The sequence below is a fragment of the Lutra lutra genome, chromosome 7, assembly GCF_902655055.1.
Source record: "Lutra lutra chromosome 7, mLutLut1.2, whole genome shotgun sequence".
In the NCBI taxonomy this organism is placed as follows: domain Eukaryota; kingdom Metazoa; phylum Chordata; class Mammalia; order Carnivora; family Mustelidae; genus Lutra; species Lutra lutra.
Window position 1 is genome coordinate 107,943,123 of NC_062284.1, and position 22,198 is coordinate 107,965,320.

At 36.3% G+C, this 22,198-nt stretch overlaps 1 protein-coding gene and 1 non-coding gene across 4 annotated transcripts in view; one reads left to right on the top strand and one right to left on the bottom strand.

The window, feature by feature from the left end:
- MNAT1 (MNAT1 component of CDK activating kinase) overlaps nt 1-22,198 on the top strand; it is a 221,264-nt gene that overhangs the window by 50,054 nt on the left and 149,012 nt on the right. For all 3 annotated transcript variants that reach the window (XM_047738909.1, XM_047738908.1, XM_047738907.1), the window contains exons 2-3: nt 18,771-18,923; nt 21,160-21,233. In XM_047738909.1, coding sequence (XP_047594865.1) covers nt 18,799-18,923; nt 21,160-21,233 — 199 coding nt within the window. In that variant the 5' untranslated portion in view covers nt 18,771-18,798. The remainder of the gene's footprint in view (nt 1-18,770; nt 18,924-21,159; nt 21,234-22,198) is intronic.
- LOC125105769 (U6 spliceosomal RNA) lies at nt 6,288-6,390 on the bottom strand. The gene has a single exon (XR_007129035.1). It is a non-coding gene; the product is annotated as a U6 spliceosomal RNA (small nuclear RNA).

Here is a 22,198-nt window from a genome sequence, read left to right on the forward strand (position 1 = left end):
GCATTCAAAGTAGTATCATATTCTTTTTTTTTTTTAAGATTTTATTTATTTTTTTGACAGAGAGAGATCACAAGTAAGCAGAGAGGCAGAGAGAGAGGAGGAAGCAGGCTCCCCGCTGAGCAGAGAGCCCGATGTGGGGCTCGATCCCAGGACCCTGGGATCATGACCTGAGCCGAAGGCAGAGGCTTTAACCCACTGAGCCACCCAGGTGCCCCAGTAGTATCATATTCTTATACTTTGTTCTAATAACTTACATATCGTTATGTTGGTACAAATGGAAAAGAATGTATTATCAGTATAGCTATGCTTTTATTTTTAGTATGAGAAATTTAAGACTAAGAAACATAGTTTTTTTTTTTTTTTTTTTTTTAAGATTTTATTTATTATTTGACAGGAAGAGACAGGGAGAGAGGGAGGCAGGAGTATGAAAGGGAGAATCAGGCTTCCCGCTGAGCAGGGAGCCTGACACGGGCTCTGTCCCAGGACCCTGGGATCTGACCTGAGCTGAGGGCAGACGCTTAATGACTGAGCCACCCAGGCACCCCAAGAAACAAAGTTCTTAAAAAAAAAAGTTCTTAACAAAATATCTTTTCCTCTGTCATAGAACCTTATATATCACATCCCTATAATATCATATGTTATACTTGATGGAATTAAAGTTTTAAGGAAAAGTCTGTACCATGTATAAAGTTCGTAATTATAGGTGGTAGGGAAAAGTTACTGATAATCATCAGTTACATTGAAAGAAAATGTATGTATTCCTATTTGGAAAAAGAAAAATTAACAACCTTTGTAACAACTCAAGGTATCTAGAATTATCGAACTTAGAAGAAACCTTTAATATTTTATAAATGCATATTTATTTGACTTCCTCAAAATTCCCTGTATAAGAGACAGAGCTGGAACGGCAAACCTAGGTTTTCTGATTGCCAGTGCAGATCTAATTATATCGTTGTGTCTTTGATAAGTGACTTTTATGTGGCTAGTCATAGCTTTACCTTTTTAAAGAAATAGATTCTAGAGTAAAGGAATTATCTTTGTAAGAAAACTAACTTTTATGTGGTAAATGCTGGATTTATCATTTAAGGAAATGCATTCTAGAATAAGAAAACGTAAGTGGCTTAATCTTAGGGCATGTAGGTATTTTTCACAGTGCTTTCACATATGTCTCTCATTTGAGTAACAGTTTTGGGAGAGGGTTAATTTAGAGATTATTGCTTTTGCGGGTAAGGTAATTGAAGACAGTTTGTTTTTGAAAGGTCATTTAGGTAGTATATAATTTTAGATGCTTTTGTTTGTAAATAATAGGAAACTCAACTCAGACTATCTTAAAAATTTATTGACCTATTACTGAAAAGTACAGCTGTAGATAAGGCTTGATCCAGCTCAATAATGTAACCATTATTTTGTCTTCATTCTATATCTTGGCTTCTGTTTTCTCTTCACAGTGCCGTCTTTCTAAGTTTGCATTGAGGTAAACAAAATAGTTGCTTTCTCTCATAGGCTTAGAGGGAATGGCAGGAACCCAAAGAAAAAGAAAGTACTAATTTAAAAGGATACACGCACCCCTGTGTTTATTGCAGTATTATTTACAATAGCCAATTTGTGGAAGGAGCCCAAGTGCCCGTAGATAGATGAATGGATAAAGAAGAAGCTGCCAGCGCACGTACACATGAATGTTACTCAGACATAAAACGGAATGAATCTTGGCATTTGCAACAACGTGGATAGGGCTGGAGAGTATAATGCCAAGCAAAGTTAGTCAGAGAAAGACAAATACTATATGATTTCACTTATATGAGGAATTTAAGAACCAAAACAAATGAACAAAGGAAAGAAAGAGAGAGAAACCAAAAAGCAGACTCTTAATTATAGAGAACAAACAGATAGTTACCAGAGAGGAGGTGGATAGGCGATGGTGCAGTATGTGAAGGGGATTAAGAGTACACTTGATGAACACTGGGTAATATATAGAATTGTTTAATCACTATATTGTACCCCTGAAACTAATATAACATTATATGTTAACTTTACTGGAATTAAACTTAAAAAGAAAAAAGGAATGATGGGGAAGTTTTTTTCCCTGCTTTTTTCTCCTCATATCTCATAGGGGCATATTGGGTTGCTTGCTTGTCTTCAACCAACCATACTGTTAGAGAGGGACGCATTCACTGCTTGGGGTAAGCCAGTGAGTGATCACCTCTTGATTTAGGAGTGAGGTCAAACTCGTCCAAATTGTGTGACTGGGAAATTCATAATTTTATTAGTTTATAATAGGAGAAGGTGTGCCTTGTTAACTGGAGAGGCAAACAAAAGATGCCCCTCCCCCCCATTCCTGCAGCAAGCTAATGTTAGAGTAAGAGTCCAGGTTTTTCATTCTTTGTTGAAAATGATAAATGAATACATAAACTTGACCTTATACTAAGAAGATATAACTTTAGTTTCTAAGTTTTTTTTATTGATATGAAATTCATATTGTATAACATTAACCATTCTAAAGTGAGCAGTTCAGTGGCATTTTGTACATTTAAAAAGTTGTGCAACCACCACCTCTGTCTACTTCTGAAACATTTCATCACTATAAAAGAAAACCCTATACCCATAAAGCAGTTACTCCCCATTTTCCCCTCATCCCCAGTACCTGGTAACCAATAATCTGTTTTTCGTCTCTATGGACTTACCTATTCTGGATACTTTATGTAAATGGGATCATAAAATAGGCAACCTTTTGTGTCTGCCTCTTTTCATGTGGCATAATGGTTTCAAGGTTCATCCAAGTTGTAGCATTTATCAGTACTTCATTCTTTTTTATGGTTGGATAGTTCCATTGTATGTATATACCACAATTTGTTTCTCTGTTCATATGTTGGTGGACATCTGGCTTCTGTCCTCCTTTGTCAGTAGTGCTGCCACAAACATGATTCTGTATGCATTTGTTTTAGTACCTATTTTCAGTCCTTCTGAGTATATACCTAGGAGTGGAATTGCTAGGACATATGGTAATTCTATATTTAACTTTTTGAGGAACCATCAAAATGTTTTCCATGGCGTCTGAACCATTTTTCATTCCTACCAGCAATGTATGAGGGTTCCAGTTTCTCCATATCCTCAGCAAAGCTTGTTACTGTTTTCTTTTTTTTTTTTCCTTTCTCTCTTCTTTTTGAATAGCCATACTAGTGGATATGAAGTGACATTGCATTGTCATTTTAATTTGCATTTCCCTGATGTCTGATGATGCCCAGAATCTTTTCATGTTTTTGTTGGGCATTTGTTGTATATATCTGTTTTGGAGAAATTTTGTTCACATCTTTGTCCATTTTTTAATTGGGTTGTTGAGCTATAATAGTTCTTTACATGTTCTGAATATTAGACACTTAGCAACTATATATATGATAAGCAGATATTTTTCCCATTTTGTAGGTTGTCTTTTCACTTTTTTTTTTTTTTTAAAGATTTTATTTATTTATTTGACAGAGAGAGATCACAAGCAGGCAGAGAGGCAGGCAGAGAGACAGGAGGAAGCAGGCTCCCTGCTGAGCAGAGAGCCCGATGCGGGACTCGATCCCAGGACTCCGAGATCATGACCTGAGCCGAAGGCAGCGGCTTAACCCACTGAGCCACCCAGGCGCCCATCTTTTCACTTTTCTGATAATTTTTTTGATGCACCAAATTTTAAAAATTTTTTAAAAAGAATTTTAAAAAAATGTATTTATTTGACAGACAGATCACAAGTAGGCAGAGAGGCAGGTAGAGAGAGAGGAGGAAACAGGCTCCCCACTGAGCAGAGAGCCCGATGCAGGGCTCGATCCCATGACCCTGAGATCATGACCTGAGCCGAAGGTTGAGGCTTTAACCTACTGAGCCACCCAGCCTCCCCTAAATTTTTAAATTTTAACGAAGTCCAGTATATCTTATTTTTTCCTTTTGTTGTTCGTGCATTTGGTGTCGTATCTAAGAATCTGTTGCCAAATCCAAAGTCAGGAAGATTTTCTCCTAGATTTTCTTCTTAGAATTTTTCTTCCAAGAGTTTGTTTATATTTAGGTCATTGGTCATTTTTAGTTAATTTTTCTAGATAGTGTGAGGTAGCAGTCCAATTTCATTCTTTTGCATGTAGATATAACTTTGATTTTTAAAATAATGAATTAATATTTTTAAGGTTGTAAATGTTTTACAAATATTTCTGTTACATACTTTGTAAATGTACCATTACAATTTATAAAATTTATAATTTTTTTATCTGTATAATTAGTTGTAATAGGTTAAGAATATTGCATAAGATAGCATATTACTCACTGGTGTTTTATGTAGAATGAATAGTGAATTTTGCTTCACCTTAAGAACGTTTCAGAAATCGGGCTCTCTGCTCAGCGGGGAGCCTGCTTCCTCCTCTGTCTCTGCCTTCCTCTCTGCCTACTTGTGATCTCTGTCTGTCAAATAAATAAAATCTTAAAAAAAAAAAAAGCTTTAAAAAAAAAAGAACGTTTCAGAAAGCTATTTTGTATTTTGTTATAAAAATAATACTTCATATTTGAAGATAAAAGGGGCATTGTTAATATATAGACTATCTTTGGAATTAATTTCAAAACAGCAATGAGCAAGTGTGAAGAAATAGGTGATTTTATCTTAAATTCTTGAAAATAAACAGTGAGTTTTTTTTGTTTGTTTTGTTTTGTTTTTTGCCTAGCTGTGGTATCTTTGAAAGAAACAAATCTTCAAAGTTTTGATAATGTAAACGTAGGCATCAGCCATAACCTTACTAAGGTTTTCTTCTTCATACTGAGTTCTAACTACTTAGGTATTTCCATCCTTAGTTTAGGCCTTTTATGAAAAAAAAAGAAAAAAAAAAGTCTTAAATTCTGTTGGCTACATATATTTGAATAATTGGACAAATCACTAAGGTAGCTTTTATTAATGGAATTAGATAACTTACCCTCTCCTAAAAACTCAAGAATACTTGTCAAAAGTAATGCTTATTTGTATTCAATATTAAAATTTTTTTTTCAGACAAACCATAAGAGACTCTTAATCTCACAAAACAAACTGAAGGTTGCCGGGGGTAAGGGAGGTAGGGAGACTGTGGTGGGATTATAGACATTGGGGAGGGTATGTGCCATGGTGAATGCTGTGAAGTGTGTAAACCTGGCGATTCACAGACCTGTACCCCTGGGGCTAATAATACATTATATGTTAATAAAAAAATAAAAAAATTAATAAAAAAAAGAAAAAAATTTAAAGAAAAGAAAAAAATTTTTTTAGAGGTAATTGTTTTAATTTTACTTTTAACGGTTTTTGAGAAATACTTTCCCCATAAATCCTTGTCTTAGAATATGCTCTTGGTGTCAGTGAAAATAGAAGAAATATGTACCAATTTTATAAAAATATGAGAATTCAGGATGTTGAAAATTGCTGGAAATTTAAATGATAAGTGGAGGGGTGCCTGGGTTGGTTAAGTGACTCCTGATTTCAGCTCAGGTCATGATCTCAGGGTTGTGAGATTGAGACTTGCATTGGGCTCTGTGCGGGGCATAGAGCCTGCTAAGATTCTTTCTCCCTCTCTCTCTGTGCCTGCCTCTCCACTGCTAACATGGGCATGTGCGTGCATTTTCTCTGTCTCTATCAAAAAAAAGGTAAGTGGAAAATATTATTGTGTCTGGACAGTTTAGGAATTATTTGGTCAGATGGAAAGGACTTGATAAATGTAGATATACAGCTAACAATTGAGTATTTACTATGTGCCTGACACTGGTTTAAGTTCTTTTATATATAATAACTCATTTCATTAAGTTGATTATTGGGTGGCCATTTGGTTTTTAAAAGGCTTGAGTTTTCTCTTTATTAGTGAAATTAAAAATAATTGTCTCTACTATCCAAAAAGTAAAAATCGCTTACAACTTTAAAATATGATATGGGTTTTAAAACAATCTGAGGAATAGGTCTCAAGCTTGTCTGTTATTTTATTAATTGAGTTTCTCTAGTGTTTATTGGATATTTAAAACGATTAATTAAAAATGTTAATAAATGTTGAACAAACATTGGTGTACTTTGCTTTTCAGAAACAAAAATGTTAACATTATCATTGCTTTATAGACAATTTTTTAGAGCAGTTTTACATTTATAACAAGAATTGAGAAGGCAGTACAGAGATTTCTTATATACCTATTATCAGCATCATTTATCAGAAATTATACTTTTTTTTTTTTTTTTAACCAAGGATGCACCTACATTGATACGTCATTATCATCCAGAGTCCATAGTTTACTTTAGGATTCACTCTTTTTTTTTTTTTTTTAATATGGATTGCTTCAAGAATTTGTCATCCTTGCATAGGGGCCATGCTAATCTTCTCTCTATCTTTCCCATTTTAGTAGATGTGCTGCGGAATCGAGCACTAGGATTCACTCTTACTGTTGTACATTCTTTGGGTTTGGACAAAAGTATAATGACGTATATCCATCATTATAATACCATATAGAGTATTTTTACTGCTGTAAAAATCTTCTGTTCCCCTTTCTCCCCGCTGCCAGCCACAATCCCTTATCTTATTGTCTTGAATTTTGCTTATTTTAGAATAGTTGGAATCATATACTGGGTAGGCTTTTCAGATTGACTTTTTTCAGTTAGTAACATGCATTTAATTCTTTTCATGGTTTGATAGCTCTTTTCTTTCTAGTACTGAATAATATTTTATCATCTGGATATACTACAGTTTATGTATTCATTCAGCTACTGAAGGACATCTGGGTAGCTTCCAGGTTTTGGCAATTACGAATAAAGCTGGTATTAACACCATGTGCAATTTTTTGTGTAGACATAAGTTTCTACCTCCTTTGGGGGTAAGTACCAAGGAGCATAATTGCTGTATGGTAAGAGTATGCTTTATTTCCTTACTGACTTTCCACTTGCTGGATCTGTCAGTTTTTGACAGAAGAGTGTGAAAGTCTCAAATATAATTGTGAATCCATTTATTTCTCTTTGCAGTTTTGTCAGTTTTTGCCTCACATTTTGACACTCTGTTGTTAGGTGCATTCACATTAAAGATTGTTGTCTTCTTAGAACATTGACCATATTATTATTATGTAATGCCTTGCTTTATTCCTGATAACTACTTACCCTGAAGTCTCCTGTGTCTGAAATTACTCCTGCTTTCTTTTGATTAGTGTTAGCACAGTATATTTTTCTCCATTTGTTTACTTTTAAAGTGTCTTTCTTTTTAAAGTGGGTTTCTTATAGATAACATATAGTTGGGCCTTGTTTTTTTTAATCTACTCTGACAATCTCTTTTGTTTTTAATTTTAAAAAATTTATTTATTTTTTTACAGGTCCATAGTATTTTTAAAATTTAAATTCATTTAATTAATATATAATTAATTAACATAATCATTAATTAACATATAATGTATTGTTTCAGAGATAGAGTTCAGTGATTTATTCATCTTATATAATGCACAGTGCTCATTACATCACGGTCCCTCCTTAATGTCCATTACCCAGTTATCCCATCCCCCACTCCCCCCCACCCCCAGCTACCCTTGGTTTGTTTCCTGTGATTAAGAGTCTTATGGTTTGTCTCCCTCTCTGATTTTGTCTTGTTTTATTTTTCCCTTTCTTCCCCTATGTTTTATTTCTTAAAACCCACATATGAGTGATATCATATGATAGTCTTTCTCTGATTGACTTATTTTGCTTAGCGTTATATCCTTTAGTTCCATTCATGTCGTTGCAAATGGCAAGATTTCATATTTTTTTTTTAAAGATTTTATTTATTTATTTGACAGAGAGAAATCACAAGTAAGCAGAGAGGCAGGCAGAGAGAGAGGAGGAAGCAGGCTCCCCGCTGAGCAGAAAGCCCGATGTGGGGCTCGAACCCAGGACCTGGGATCATGACCTGAGCCGAAGGCAGCGGCTCAACCCACTGAGCCACCCAGGCGCCCCAAGATTTCATCTTTTTGATGGCTGAGTGGTATTCCATTATATACACACACACACACACACACACACACACACATATACATACATACATACAGTTCTTTATTAATCTGTCAAAGGATATCTGGGCTCTTTCCATAGTTTGGCTATTTTGGACATTGCTGCTATAAACATTTGGGTGCACGTGCCCCTTCAGATCACTACATTTGTGTCCTTGGGGTAGGGTAGATATCCAGTAGTGCAATTGTTGGGTTGTAGGGTAGCTCTATTTTCAACTTTTTGAGGAACCTCCATACTGTTTTCCAGAGTGGCTGCACCAGCTTGCATTTCTACCAGCAGTGTAAGGGGTTTCCCTTTTCTCTGTATCCTCCCCAACATCTGTCGTTTCGTGACTTGTTAATTTTAGCCATTCTGACTGGTGTAAGGTGGTATCTTATTGAGGTTTTGATTTGTATTTCCCTGATGTTGAGTGACATTGAGCATTTTTTCATGTGTCATTTGGATGTCTTCTTTGCAGAAATGTCTGTTCATGTGTTCTGCCCATTCCTTGAGTGGATTATTTGTTCTTAGGGTGTTGAGTTTGATAAGTTCTTTATAGATCTTGATATTAGCCCATTATCTGATGTGTCATTTGCAAAAATCTTCTCCTATTCTGTCAACTGTCTTGGTTTAGTCAACTGTTTCCTTTGCTGTGCAAAAGCTTTTTATCTTGAAGTCAGTAGTTCATTTTTTGCCTTTGTTTTCCTTGTCTTTGGAGAAGTGTCTAGCCAGAAATTGCTCTAGCTGAGGTCACAGAGGTTGCTGCCTGTGTTCTCCTCTAGGATTTTGATAGATTCCTGTCTCACATTTAGGTCTTTCATCCATTTTGAGTCTGTTTTTATGTATGGTGTAAGGAAATGGTCCAGTTTCATTCTTCTGCATGTGATTGTCCAGTTTCCCCAATACCATTTGTTGAAGAGACTGTCTTTTTTTCCCACTGGATAACCTTTCCTGCTTTGTTAAAGATTAGTTGACCATAGAGTTGAGGGTCCATTTCTGGGTTCTCTATTCTGTTCCATTGATCTGTGTGTCTGTTTTTGTGCCTGTACCATACTGTCTTGTGATCAAGGCTTTGTAATAGGGCTTGATGTCCAGAATTGTGATGACACAAGTTTTGGTTTTCTTTTTTAACATTCCTTTGGCTATTCACGGTCTTTTCTTATTCCATACACATTTTAGGATTATTTGTTCCAGCTCTGTGAAAAAAGTTGATGGTATTTTGATAGGGATTGCATTGAATGTGTAGTTTGCTCTAGGTAGCATGGACATTTAAATGGTATTTGTTCTTTCAATTCATGAGCATGGAACATTTTTCTATTTCTTTGTGTCTTCCTCCGTTTCTCTCATGAGCGTTTGCCTCTTTGGTTAGGTTTATGCCTAGGTATGTTATGGTTTTGTGTGTAATCGTAAGTGGGATTGACTCCTTAATTTCTCTTTCTTCTGTCTCATTGTTAGTGTATAGAAATGCAACTGACGTCTGTGCATTGATTTTGTACCCTGTGGCATCAGTTTTTTTTTTTTTTAAGATTTTATTTATTTATTTGACAGAGATCACAAGTAGGCAGAGAGGCAGGTAGAGAGAGAGGAAGGGAAGCAGGCTTCCTGCTGAGCAGAGAGCCAAATGTGGGGCTTGATCCCAGTACCTTGGGATCATGACCTGAGCTGAAGGCCGAGGCTTTAACCCACTGATGTATGCAGATGTGCCTGTGAAATGAGACCTGCAGCTTCTGTCATAGGCACTAAGAGCTGTGTAGGTGGGGTGTGCAATTTTAACAAGGTACAACTCAGGTTTCTGTAGGGACTGGTGTGCCACTATGGCCATCAGAACGGAGGACCCATAAAGCTGGTTGGGAGATGTTGTGATGGCAAGGTTTGCACAGGTCTTCTGGGGGAGGGAACCCAGAGCACCTGGAATGATGGAAGCATGACTGGAAAGGGCCATCTGCTGAAGCATGAGAGGGTTGGTCTTGGTGTAATCAAGTTATGTAGTGAGTGTTGGCCCACTTGTTCCTATAGGTGGTTGTGTGTTTATGCTTAGGGGCAGCGGAGGGAAAAGGTGCTTGATAGCTCCTTTGTTCCTGGCTGGGGTCTTCCTGTGATCCCTACCCCTCCAGGATACCTCTGAGATGAGTAAATAGCTCTCCCTCCTGTATGCCACCCCCCTTTTTTTTTTTTTAAGATTTTATTTATTTGACAGACAGAGATCACAAGTAGGCAGAGAGGCAGGCAGACAGAGAGGGGGAAGCAGGCTCCCCTCTGAGCAGAGAGCCCCATGCGGGGCTCGATCCCAGAACCCTGAGATCATGACCTGAGCCGAAGGCAGAGGCTTAACCCACTGAGCCACCCAGGCACTCCCATTCCACCCATTTTTCAAACTGCTGATTCTACACCATATCTCCATGAGCTCTTTGTTGTGCTGTCTTTTTCAGGGTGGCAACTCAGTTTGCTGTTCCCTCTGGTCTGTCCCAGAACCAAGCTTGCTGATTTTTGAAATTTCAGGTTTTAAGTCCCTGTGATTTTAAGAATTCAGTTGGGGCACCTGGCTGGCTCAGTTGGAAGAACATGAGACTCCTGATCTTGGGGTCTTGAGTTTGAGGCCCATGTTGGGTATACAGACTACTAAAAGAAATAAATAAAACTTAAAAATAGAAAAGGACATATGAAAGTTGGCTCCTGTTGTTTTCAAAACCAAATATTATGGGACTTTGTCTTCCTGGTGCAGGTTCCCTGATGTGACAGTCTGTTTCTCACTTTTCTTTCTGTGGGCAGCGCCTTCCAACCCCAGATGTCAGCAGTCATTTTGGCTCTCCATCATGTCTCTGTCCTTCCTATCCTCTTTGCTGTGGCCTCTTCTCTACCTTTAGTTGTGGAGTTTGTTCTGCCAGTCTTAGGGTTGTTTTCTGGATTATTTATGTTGATAAGAGTGTTACTTAGTTGTATTCATGGGAAGAGGTGACCTTAGGTACCTCTTACTCCACCATCTTCCCAGCCTCTGCCTGTTGTGGTTCTGAATGAGTATTTTATGTGATTCCATTTTCTCTTCCTTAGCATATCAGTTTTACTTTTTTTTTTTTTTTTAACTTTTGATAGTAGCTGCCCTAGAGTTTGCAATAATCCAAATCTGCTTTCACATAACACTATACTATTGGACAGTAGTGTGAGAGTCTTGTAATAACAAAATAATTCCAGTTTTTTTTATATTATTGCCCTTGTTCATTACACTTATATATAATCATACATTGACACATATATATGTGTATGTACATAATGTATATATGTAAGCTTACATAATCAAATATGTTGTTGCTATTTTTATTTTGAACTAAATATTATTTGTTAGATTAAGAATAATGAAGTTACTATTTTACCTTGATTTATTTCTTCTTGAGTGCTCTTCTTTTACTTACGTAGATCTGAGTTTCTGGCCCATTATTTTTCTTTCTCTAAAGAACTTTTTTTTTTTTAAGATTTTATTTATTTATTTGATAGAGATTACAAGTAGGCAGAGAGGCAGGCAGAGAGAGAGAGGAGGAAGCAGGCTCCCTGATGAGCAGAGAGCCCAATACGGGACTCGATCCTACGACCCTGAGATCATGACCTGAGCCGAAGGCAGAGCCTTTAACTCACTGAGCCACCCAGGCGCCCAAGTTAAATGTAATTCTTATCTTTGTTCTTTTATAAGTGAGGTGTTTTTCCCTCCTCTGTCTTTCATCATTTTTTTCTTTATCTCTAATTTTCTGTAATTTGGTAATGATCTGCCTGGAGTTTTTTTGTTTTGTTTTGGGTTTTTTTTGGTATCTGTCTTCCTTGGTGTTCTCTGAGCTTTTTGGATCTATGGTTTGGTGTCTATTGTTAATACAGTGGAAATTTTCAGTTGTTTCAAATATTTCTTTGCCTTTCTTCTCCTTGTGGTATTCCAGTTGCACATATCTTACACTTTTTGTAGTTCTGTAGTCCTTGGATATTCTCTTCGTTCAGTCTTTTTCTCTGGTTTTCAGTTTTCGAGGATTCTGTTCGTATATTTTTTTGCTCAAGGATTATTTCCTCAGCTGTGTCCAGTCTACTAATAAGGCCATCAAAATCATTCTGCATCCCTGTTTACATTGCTCACCTGTTCTTGCATCTTGTCTACTTCATTTGTTAGAACCCTTAACATATTATAGTTGCCTTATATTTCTAGTTTGATAATTCTAACATCCCTGTCATGTCTGTTCTGAATTTGCTCTGTGTCTTCCAATTGTGTTCTTTCGCCTTTTGGTATGGCTTGTAAGTTTTTCTTGATAGCTAGCTTTGATATATAGTGTAAAAGGAATTTTTCTAAGTAGGCTTTTAGTAATTTTATGGCGAGGTATTGTGGGGAGGGCAGTGGTCTATATTGTGATTGGATTTCAGGATTTTAGTGAGCCTATGCTTCTGGACTGTGCAGTTCACAAGTGTCTCAAAGTGGTTTTATCTCCCTCCTAGTTAGGTGTACTCGATGGCTAGAATTTGCTACCTTCTCCCAGTTTAGTTAGGCTCTGATAATACCTCAACTGGTTAGGCTTTGGTTAACTAATTTCACCTGAGAGCCGGCCTTATTGAGAAGACTAGAGTGCACTGGTGTATTTCAAAATGGTTCATTTCTATACCTCCCTCTTCACAATCAGGTTGTCATTGTATTTCTTGACAAATAAAGCTTTATTGATCACATATAACTTGGTTCTCATTTTGGTCTCAGTACCTTAATTACTAAGGACTCCCTGAGAGCTTTTATTTATAAATATCATATGTTATTATTTACCATATTGGACATTAAAATTGAGAAAATTTGAAAATATTTACTCATCAAAAATTATGAACATATTACCTATTAATATAAATCTTTTATAAAGTACATTTTCTGAAACAAAAAATTTTGGGATAGCATTTTTTACATTTTTGCAAATTCCTTTAAGGTTAAGAGAAAACAGCTAGATTGTGATATTTGCTTCTGTAGTGATCTATATTGTTACATGTTATTTCCGTTGAAATACATGGAGTTGATATGGCCTCCCATAGATGTATAGTTGGAAAATGGAGGAACCTGTTGATAGCTTTTCAGATAATATTAATATTCTTTGGCCTACTTAGGTAAATTTTTATTTAGTTCCTTTGAATCATTGTGAAAGTAAAGGGGATGTCTTACTTAGTGTAGGACCTGCTTTTCTGGATATTTGTAGTACTGACTGAATTTGCCCTTAGCTTTCCCAAGGTAGACTTATAGTAATGGTCCCTATAAAGATACTTCCTGGCTTGGTATACTAGTTCATTTTCTTTAAATTCTCTAAAGCTCTGAATGTTCCTGGTCATGTTGTGTTCCTTTACTATTAATATAATTGTTTATCAGGTCTCCCAATGTACAGTATTATTTCTTAGGCCCTTCATAAAGTTAGCTAGAGGACTTTCCTTTTAATTTCTAACTGACCTTCACTCTGTTTCGTCAACAGATTTGAAGGGACATTGAGTCTCTGCAAAACTTGGATCTCAGCATCCAATACTATAACCTCCACACACTTTTTGGCTATTCTAGGTCAAAACTGTTCATCAGTGGCAACAAGAATGGGTTCAGAAGAGTAAAGTCCACATATTTTATGAAATACTCCTTTTAGGATAGTGCATTTGGAACAGTCATTGGCTTGGAGCATTTGGAGTGTGATGTGTTAATGCTTGCTGGCCTAGAGAGTGCAGTATAATTTGTTGAGCTATTGCTTATTGGCTGAGAGCTTATAATAGTATTCAGAGTATATCTTTATTATAGAATTTTATTTTTTCTTTCTATTTCGATCACTATATTATGAACCCTTATGCACAAAGTTTGTGTTATTTTCTTTGTATCCTTAATAGAGTGGAAGATACTGGTTTTGGATATATTGAGTTCGAGGTAACTTTTTTCTAAATAAAAAAATGTACCCGTGGGATATCAAAGAGGAATTGTGTAGTAGGCAGTGTCTAATAGGAACTCAGGTGAGATATTTGTGTTGGAGGTAGACACTGGGGATTGTTACTTAGGTTATTGTAAAAGTTTTGAGTAAGGATAAGATTGAAAGAGAAAATGTGGAATGTGAAGCAGACCATGGTCACTTCTTGCTAGTTATATGATTGTAAGTCGGTTATTTGACTTTGTAGTGCTCAGTGACCTCATCTGTAGGATAAAGAAAATCATAAAGATCCCTAATACATGTTATCTTTCTAACTTCCTTCATACTTTTCCATCCTTTTTCTAGAAAATATATATATATACAGTGTTGTTCAAGAAAGCATTTAAATTTGGGTTAGGAGTTTATGGACACAAGGGCCAAAAGGGAAATTAGATGTATTCCATGGTCCTTGCTGTCTGTGAGGAGGATACAAATCCACTTTTTGCTGCGGGGGGGTGGGTGCTTATGTTTTCTTGGCACAGCTATACTAAATTACTAGCTCTTTCCTTTTTCCCTGTATATAGCTCTATTTTTCTGGCTCAAAATGGGCTTAAACATAATATTTGGATTTGTGCATTGTATTATTTGCTTTTTAGTTGTAAATTGTCATGCTAAATGGTAATATCCAACAGAAGATCGAATAGTTATTAATTTTGAGTTCTAAGACAGTGGGAAAAAAATGGGTTTACATAATTTCTTTTTTTTTAATTTTGAGAGTAAATTTTATTCCCCAAAGTCTATGAGGGGAAATTTATAATGTTTTATAATGTTTTAACACTTGCACTTCCAGGCCATCCCTTCTATTTTTATGGATGAATTCTTTGTTTGGTATCTTGAAACACTATGTTGCAGTAGTTTTTGTCCTTAAGCTTTGGAGTAGATAGATTATGAATTCCCTTTTAGGTATAAAGTGATACATATCAATGTAACCTTAGGTTACAAAAAAGTTACTTACCAGTCTTAGAAAATTTAGGTAGCATATTTTGAGAGAAAAAATTACCTTAATTAATATGTAGCTCCTACCCTATAGAGTTCAGTACACATGAGTTTATGGAATAATTTATTATAGGGAAAATTTTTTCTTTAACAGAAGTTATTACTTGTTTATCTTTCAAGACCATAAACTTTTTTTAATTTAACTTAATTTAATTTATTTTTTGAGAGAGAGTGCATGCACATGAGGAGGCGGGACTAGTGGGGCTGGCAGAAGGAGAAGGCAAGGAGCCCCATGTGGGGCTCTATCCTAGGACTCTGGGATCATGACCTGAACTGAAGGCAGACTCTAAACTGAGTACCCCAAGACCACAGACTTCTGTTTTGAGTTGTTTCAGGAAGGCGGTGAGTGAAAGAAGAATGGAAAGTCCCGATAAAACTAGATGACTTCAGAGACAGTCTTTAAATACAAAATGTATAATTACTTACCTTTTTTAAGTCAGCTAATCTATTTTAATAGGCATTGAAATTCTGCATGAAGTAATAATTCCTTTTGAAAAAGAAAAGGAAGTAAGTCAGTTAAAAAATCTTGCGAAAGGAATATAAGCAGTTAAATCTTCATATAAGAAAACAAAATCTAAAAATACGTTGTTTAGAATGAGAAGAAGGTGGGCACCATTCTGGTTTTTTAAAAACAAGAGGAAACCATAATGATATCTTTGAGAGTTGGTAATGACTAAGGATTTCGGCTTTTCCAGCAAATTTTCCTGTGCTCTGGAAAATATCAGATTTTGTATGAAAAACTTTCTTGCACTCTTGGAGGCCAGAGATTGTCCATATGCTGCTGTTTTGGTTGCTCTGTTGCCAGATGCAGTGAATTAGCAATTATTAACTTTTTCTTTTGTTCTTTTTTATATAACTAATCTTTGTGTAAGTACTTTATAAATATATGTTTTATAAATATGTAGAAAAATTGGTCATATAAACTCTAAAAGTAGTATGTTAGTTGTGGGAAGTGAGATAGAGAATAGAATGAAGTAGAGCTTTAAGTTTTTTTCTCTGTGTGCTTATATATTTGAGCTCAAGAAAATAGTTATTTGTTCTTATAGCAGTTAAATCAGAAAGGGAGAAAGTTGTATAGGAAAATAAATTATTTTAAAAATTCTTAAATACGGGGCGCCTGGGTGGCTCAGTGGGTTAAGCCGCTGCCTTCGGCTCGGGTCATGATCTCAGGGTCCTGGGATCGAGCCCCGCATCGGGCTCTCTGCTCAGCAGGGAGCCTGCTTCCTCCTCCCTCTCTGCCTGCTTGTGATCTCTCTCTGTCAAATAAATAAATAAAATCTTTAAAAAAAAAAAAAAAAGCAGAGACTTTTAAAAAAAAATTCTTAAATACTGTTGAAATCCTTATGATTTAAAGTAGATTTTTAAAAAAAGATATAGAACTGATTGTGGAAACAATATATCTAATATACAGTATAACTTTTAGAAATATCTTAGTGTTCTGTATTACCTTGTTTTTAAAAAAAATTTTTTTAAAGATTTTATTTATTTATTTGAGAAAGAGAGAGAGAATGAGTGGTGGGGAGAGCAGGGAGAGAGAAGAGAGAGAGAAGTAGACTCCCTGCTGAGCAGGAAGCTTGATCCCAGGACCTGGAGGTCCTGATCTCAGCTTAACTGACTGAGTCACCCAGGTGCCCCTGTATTGTCTTGTTAAATGAGTTATCAACTGAGTCTACTCTCCAAGACCTTGAAATATAGAATACTATTTGTGGTTTGGTATTTTTGAGTATTTTTGGTGGCTCCCTGCTTATAAATATCTTTAGTCAGTGTAGTTTTATTTATTTATTTTTAAAAAGATTTATTTATTTTGAAGAGACAGCAGGAGTGGAAGGAACAGAGGGAGAGGAGAGAGAGAATCCCAAGCTGACTCTGGCTCAGTGCAGAGCCCAGCCTGGGGCTCAATCCCATGACCTTGAGATCATGACCTGACTTGAAACAAAGGTTCAACTGACTGATCCATGCAGGCATTTTTAGTCAGTGTAGTTTTAAAGTATGCTCATTTTCAACTTCTATAATTAGATTTCATTTTCTCTAACCACAAAGATTAGGGGAAATACACCATTCCCAACCTTCTGAATCCTGAAGTGAATTTTCTGGGGTTTTGTTGATCTTGATAATGACAACTGTGATCTGTGTTCTCTTAGGATTTTTTTTTTTCCCTTTCTAATATTTGGTGGCACTGTTAAGATAGAAACATGGAAAGGTAAATGTTATTATTTTACTAATAGCCAACCTTAAAAATTCTTATTTCCTTGTGTCCCTTATTCATTAGATTTTCTCTTTTCACCTCTTATATTCATTTTTAAATTATGTATAGTTTTTTCAGTACTTATCTGTCAGGCACTGGGGATAGAGAACAGATAGGCCAGATTCCTGCTCTCATGCAGTGTAAATATATCCTCCATCTTCATAAAGGTTACAGAAAATCAGCACATAAATAAATAATTTCAGGGCACCTGGGTGGCTCAGTTGGTTAAGCATCTGCCTTTGGCTCAGGTCATGATCCTGGCTGGGGTCCTGGGATCAAGTTCCCTGTTGGGCTCACTGCTCTGTGGAAAGCCTACTTCTCCCTCAGCGCCTCTCTCTGTTTCTCATGAATGAATGAATGAATGAGTGAGTGAATGAATAAATAAAATCTTAAAAAAAAATTCAAACAATGCTAAGAAAACAGTGATTAGGACTCTTGTAGCTCTCATGTGTGTGGAGTTGGGCAAGATTACAACTAGAGGACTGTATATCAAAATCTTTAAATATTAGTTAAGAATTAAGCTACACCCTTGGCATAGTCTTGAGTTCCCATGCTGTCCACTTACTTCCCAGGGCTGCAACCTCAAGACCCAGAGGCTGAAGGAACTGTTATTTTCTTTTAGCCAGGCTTTCTACTTATTAGTCTGATTAGTAGCATGGATATCTTGGGACAGGGCAAGGATGGTTGAGTGGTGCAGACCCATCAAAAACAGTGTGAACTGATCCTGATAGATCTCTAGGAATCCAGTATAGAGAAGCTAACCTCTCTGGGTCCTTGTTTTTCCAACTTAAGACTTCAGGAAATTCTATACTCTTTCCCAAATTGTACTTCCCAAGAAGAAAGGAGGGAATGCGGTTCTTCTGGTGGATTTTGGGCAGCCAACTTTAACTGATTAAAACTTTCATAAGGGACCATTCCTTCTATGAGTTCTCAGAGCAGAAGCAGTGGTGATTTTTTTCCTTTATCTGTAGATTCTGGGGTACCATCAGTTCCTTCTCCTTTGGCCTGGGGCAGGGCAGGGGTAGGGAAGCCCTCTTTCAGCTAGCACCTCTCCCTTTTAATTCCTGTTTGTTCAGTTGCTTACTGTACTTTCCAAAAAAACCCCCAAAAAACCTCAAGACAAAAAAAAACTTCCTTATAAGGCTGAAAGAGAAAAAAAAGTCTTTGTTTTAGTGATTCTAGTCTGCTGAGGGCTTTAAAGTGTAACCTTTCTTTGTTAGAGGCCTTTGGTAGAGGCCTTTCTTGCCTGGACTGAGAATGGAGGTGACCACAGACCATTCTTTTACATGCCTCTTTGACTTTTCCCTATCCTGCTACCTCTGAATCTGCCTAGCCCCAACTCAGTTGTTTTAATTTGCAAATTTGTTTAATTTGTAAAATGGAACTGGCATCATTTGGATACCTGTATTTAAAAAATAAGCTCCAAATGTAAATAAATACTATCTAAAAGTTTTTTTGTGTGTGAGAATTTTATGTAGCAATGATTAATTTTCCTGTCTCTGCTCCCCTGCCAGAAAAACACACCCAAACAAAAAACCACCAAAACAACCAAAATGGTAAAGTATATACAAAATTGTTCTGGATTTGAGTATTGGCTTAAAGGTTACCTTGTATTTTCTCCTTACAGATGTGAAAGTTGTGTGGATTTACTGTTTATGAGAGGAGCTGGAAACTGTCCTGAATGTGGCACTCCACTTAGAAAGAGCAACTTCAGGGTACAACTCTTTGAAGATCCTACTGTGGACAAGGAGGTTGAGATTCGGAAAAAAGTCCTAAAAATGTAATTGTTATTGTTTGACTGATTCAGTATACAAAGAGGACTTTAAGTATTATTTCAATAATTGCTATAATTATTAACTGATGGAAATATGGAAATATGGACAGTTAGGCAAGTGAATAATTATAAATTCATCTATGCTTTTGTTCAACAGAAATTTATTAAGTACTTAGAGAATATCTAGCCTTGGTTAGAGAAGAGTAGATCATTTTGATTGGTAGCTTTACAATTTGTTTATTTACTGTTTGTTTTTTAATTTAGTTAAATACATATTGAGTACTTTCTGTGTACAAGCGCTGTGTTATACATATTAGTCACTAGGTACAAAGTGAGTAATATAGCTATGAACCTTGCCTTCATAAGACTTTCAGTATAGTATAGGATTGCATGGAGATAGATAATAAAGCAGGCAAACTAAACAACTATGTGTTTATAAATTGAGAAGAATATTATGAAGTTAGTGACTGAGTGTTGGTTGGGTCACTGATACCAGGTAGGGCCTCTGGAGGTATTTAAGTTGAGATTTGAAGTTATTAGAGAAAATAATGTTACTGGGGCGCCTGGGTGGCTCAGTGGGTTAAGCCTCTGCCTTCGGCTCAGGTCATGATCTCAGGGTCCTGGGATCGAGTCCCGCATCGGGCTCTCTGCTTGTCAGGGAGCCTGCTTCCTTCTCTCTCTCAGCCTGCTTCTCTGCCTACTTGTGATCTCTCTGTCAAATAAATAAATAAAATCTTAAAGAAAGTAATGTTACCTATAATTTGTTTTCATATGTATCTGTGTATGTACATAATATATTTACCTATAATTTGTTTTCATATATGTGTGTTTCATATATGTATGTACATAATATATTTTTTATAGTATCTTTTTCATTTATAATTTAGTTTTTACTCTTTTTTAAAGATTTTATTTATTTGAGAGAGACTAAGAGAGCATACAAGCAGGGAGAGGGGCAGGGGGAAAGGGAGAGGGACAGACTCCCCATTGAGCAGGGAGCCAGATGCAGGGCTTTATCCCAAGATCGCAGGATCACAACCTGATTTGCTTAACTGACTGAGACACCCAGATGCCCTTCGTTTTTACTCTTTGTGAATAGTTTTGGGTTTTATTTGATCTGTCCTTTTATTAAAAGTCACCTTATTGTTTTTGAAGTTTAATGAATTAATATATAAATTTAATGTATTATTTTTGGTGGTATATGTTTCAACCTAGGTCACCAGTGTTTTAAAGATTTGTTTATTTATTTTGGAGAGAAAGAGTAAAGAGTGCTAGCAGAAGTGGGAGGAGCAGAGGGAGGGAGAGAGAATCTCATGTAGACTCTGTGCTCAGCGAGAAGTTTGATGTGGGGCTCGATCTCACAACCCTGAGATTGTGATCTGAACCCAAAGCAAGAATTTGAACCCCAACCAACTACACCGCCCACGTGCCCTGTAGTTCGCCAGTGTTTTAGCAGCATCTTTCTAGGTATTTAACATGTGTTACTTTATCGATGTCCCAGGCTGCTCATATGTATTGCTTCTGGGAAATAGTCTCTTTTGTTTTTTATTTCTTTCTTAAAGATTTTATTTATTTATTTGAGAGAGAGCGAGAGCGTGAGAGAGAGCTAAGAGAGAGAAAGAGAAAGCACAAGCAGGAGGTAGGGTAGAGGGAGAAGCAGACTTCCTGCCCAGCAAGGAGCCCGATGTGGGACTCAGTTGCAGGTCCTGGGATCATGACCTGAGCTGAAGGCAGGTGCTTAATCGACTGAGCCACCCAGGTGCCCTAGATAGTCTCTTTTATATTTATTTATTTTTATTTATCCCTTGTCATTTTCGTATTCTTCACAAGGACATTACGGTATTTACAGAATTTCCTGATCTGGTATTCTTCAGACCATTATTGTCATAAAAAATAGGAAGGTGTTTTTTTAATTAATTTTTAGGTTTCTGAAAATTAGCAAATCTATTTATAAGAAGTAAATTGGGCCCCTAATTTCTTTTTCTTTCTTTTCCCTAAGTTTTAGAAGGATTTAACATATTTTATCATTCTTTCTTGATTCTGTTCCTTCTCTATAATCGTAAGAATTTAAGAACAACATTCTTGGTCTAGTTATAAACATGGTGTCAAGAAAACAGTGTTTTACACAGTAAGCAACTATCCTTTTCTATATATCATGAATAAAATATGTAAAAAGAAACCAATTAGATAATATTGAAAGCAAGAGATATGTAATATGTTGAATTTTTTTCTTCTGTTGAAGATACAATAAAAGAGAAGAAGACTTTCCTAGTCTAAGAGAATATAATGATTTCCTGGAAGAAGTGGAAGAAATTGGTATGTTTTTTGATGCTTGTGTTTTTGATATGATACCCAAGTATGCTTTTATCTTTTACATGCCTAAAAGATAAACATCTCACACAAAATCTCTAATAAGTTTTGTTGTGATAGCTGATGTTTTACCTCTTTACTTTCTGTTGTACTTAATCATGTTTGTTAAATTGAAGCCATATTTAAGTAATAAACGTTTTGTCTCAGGAAAAATAGTATCACTTTTATTCCTCTGAGATTTTATTTATTTATTTGAGAGAGAGAGAGCACAAGTAGGGGAGTGGCAGAGAGAGAGGGAGAGGCAGGTTCCCTGCTGAGCAGAGAGCCTGACTCGGGGCTTGATCCCAGGACCCCGAGATCATGACCTGAACCAAAGGAAGACACTTAACCAACTGAGCCACCCAGGTGCCGCAATAGTATCAGTTTATAGATGAGAAGAAAGGCTGTATTTGTATATATCATCTGTATGTTCAGGAGGCATTAGAGTAAACACAAGGAAAAAGTACACAGATTTTTTAAAAATAGGATTTCTGTTATCTGTGTATGATGACTAAAGCCATATGTTTTTTATCATTTATGTCTCTGTCCATACAGTAGTTTGAAAATAGAAGCAGTTGACTATTGAAGTGGCATTCTTTTATTAGTATTGTTCTAGAATCAGAGGCTAGAGTAATCTTAGCGCCTTTTCTTTCTTTTGTGATTAGTCGGAAGGATACATTCATCAAAAGAAAGAATTATTTTTGCTTTTTTTTTTCTTTAAAGATTTTATTCATTTATTTGACAGAGAGAGACTCAGTGAAAGAGGGAACACAACAGGGGAAGTGGGAGAGGGAGAAGCAGGCTTCCCGCAGAGCAGGGAGCCTAATGCTGGGCTCGATCTCAGGATCCTGGGATCATGTCCTGAGCTGAAGGCAGATGCTTAACGACTGAGCCACCCAAGTGCCCCTATTTTTACTTTCTTATGTAAGATT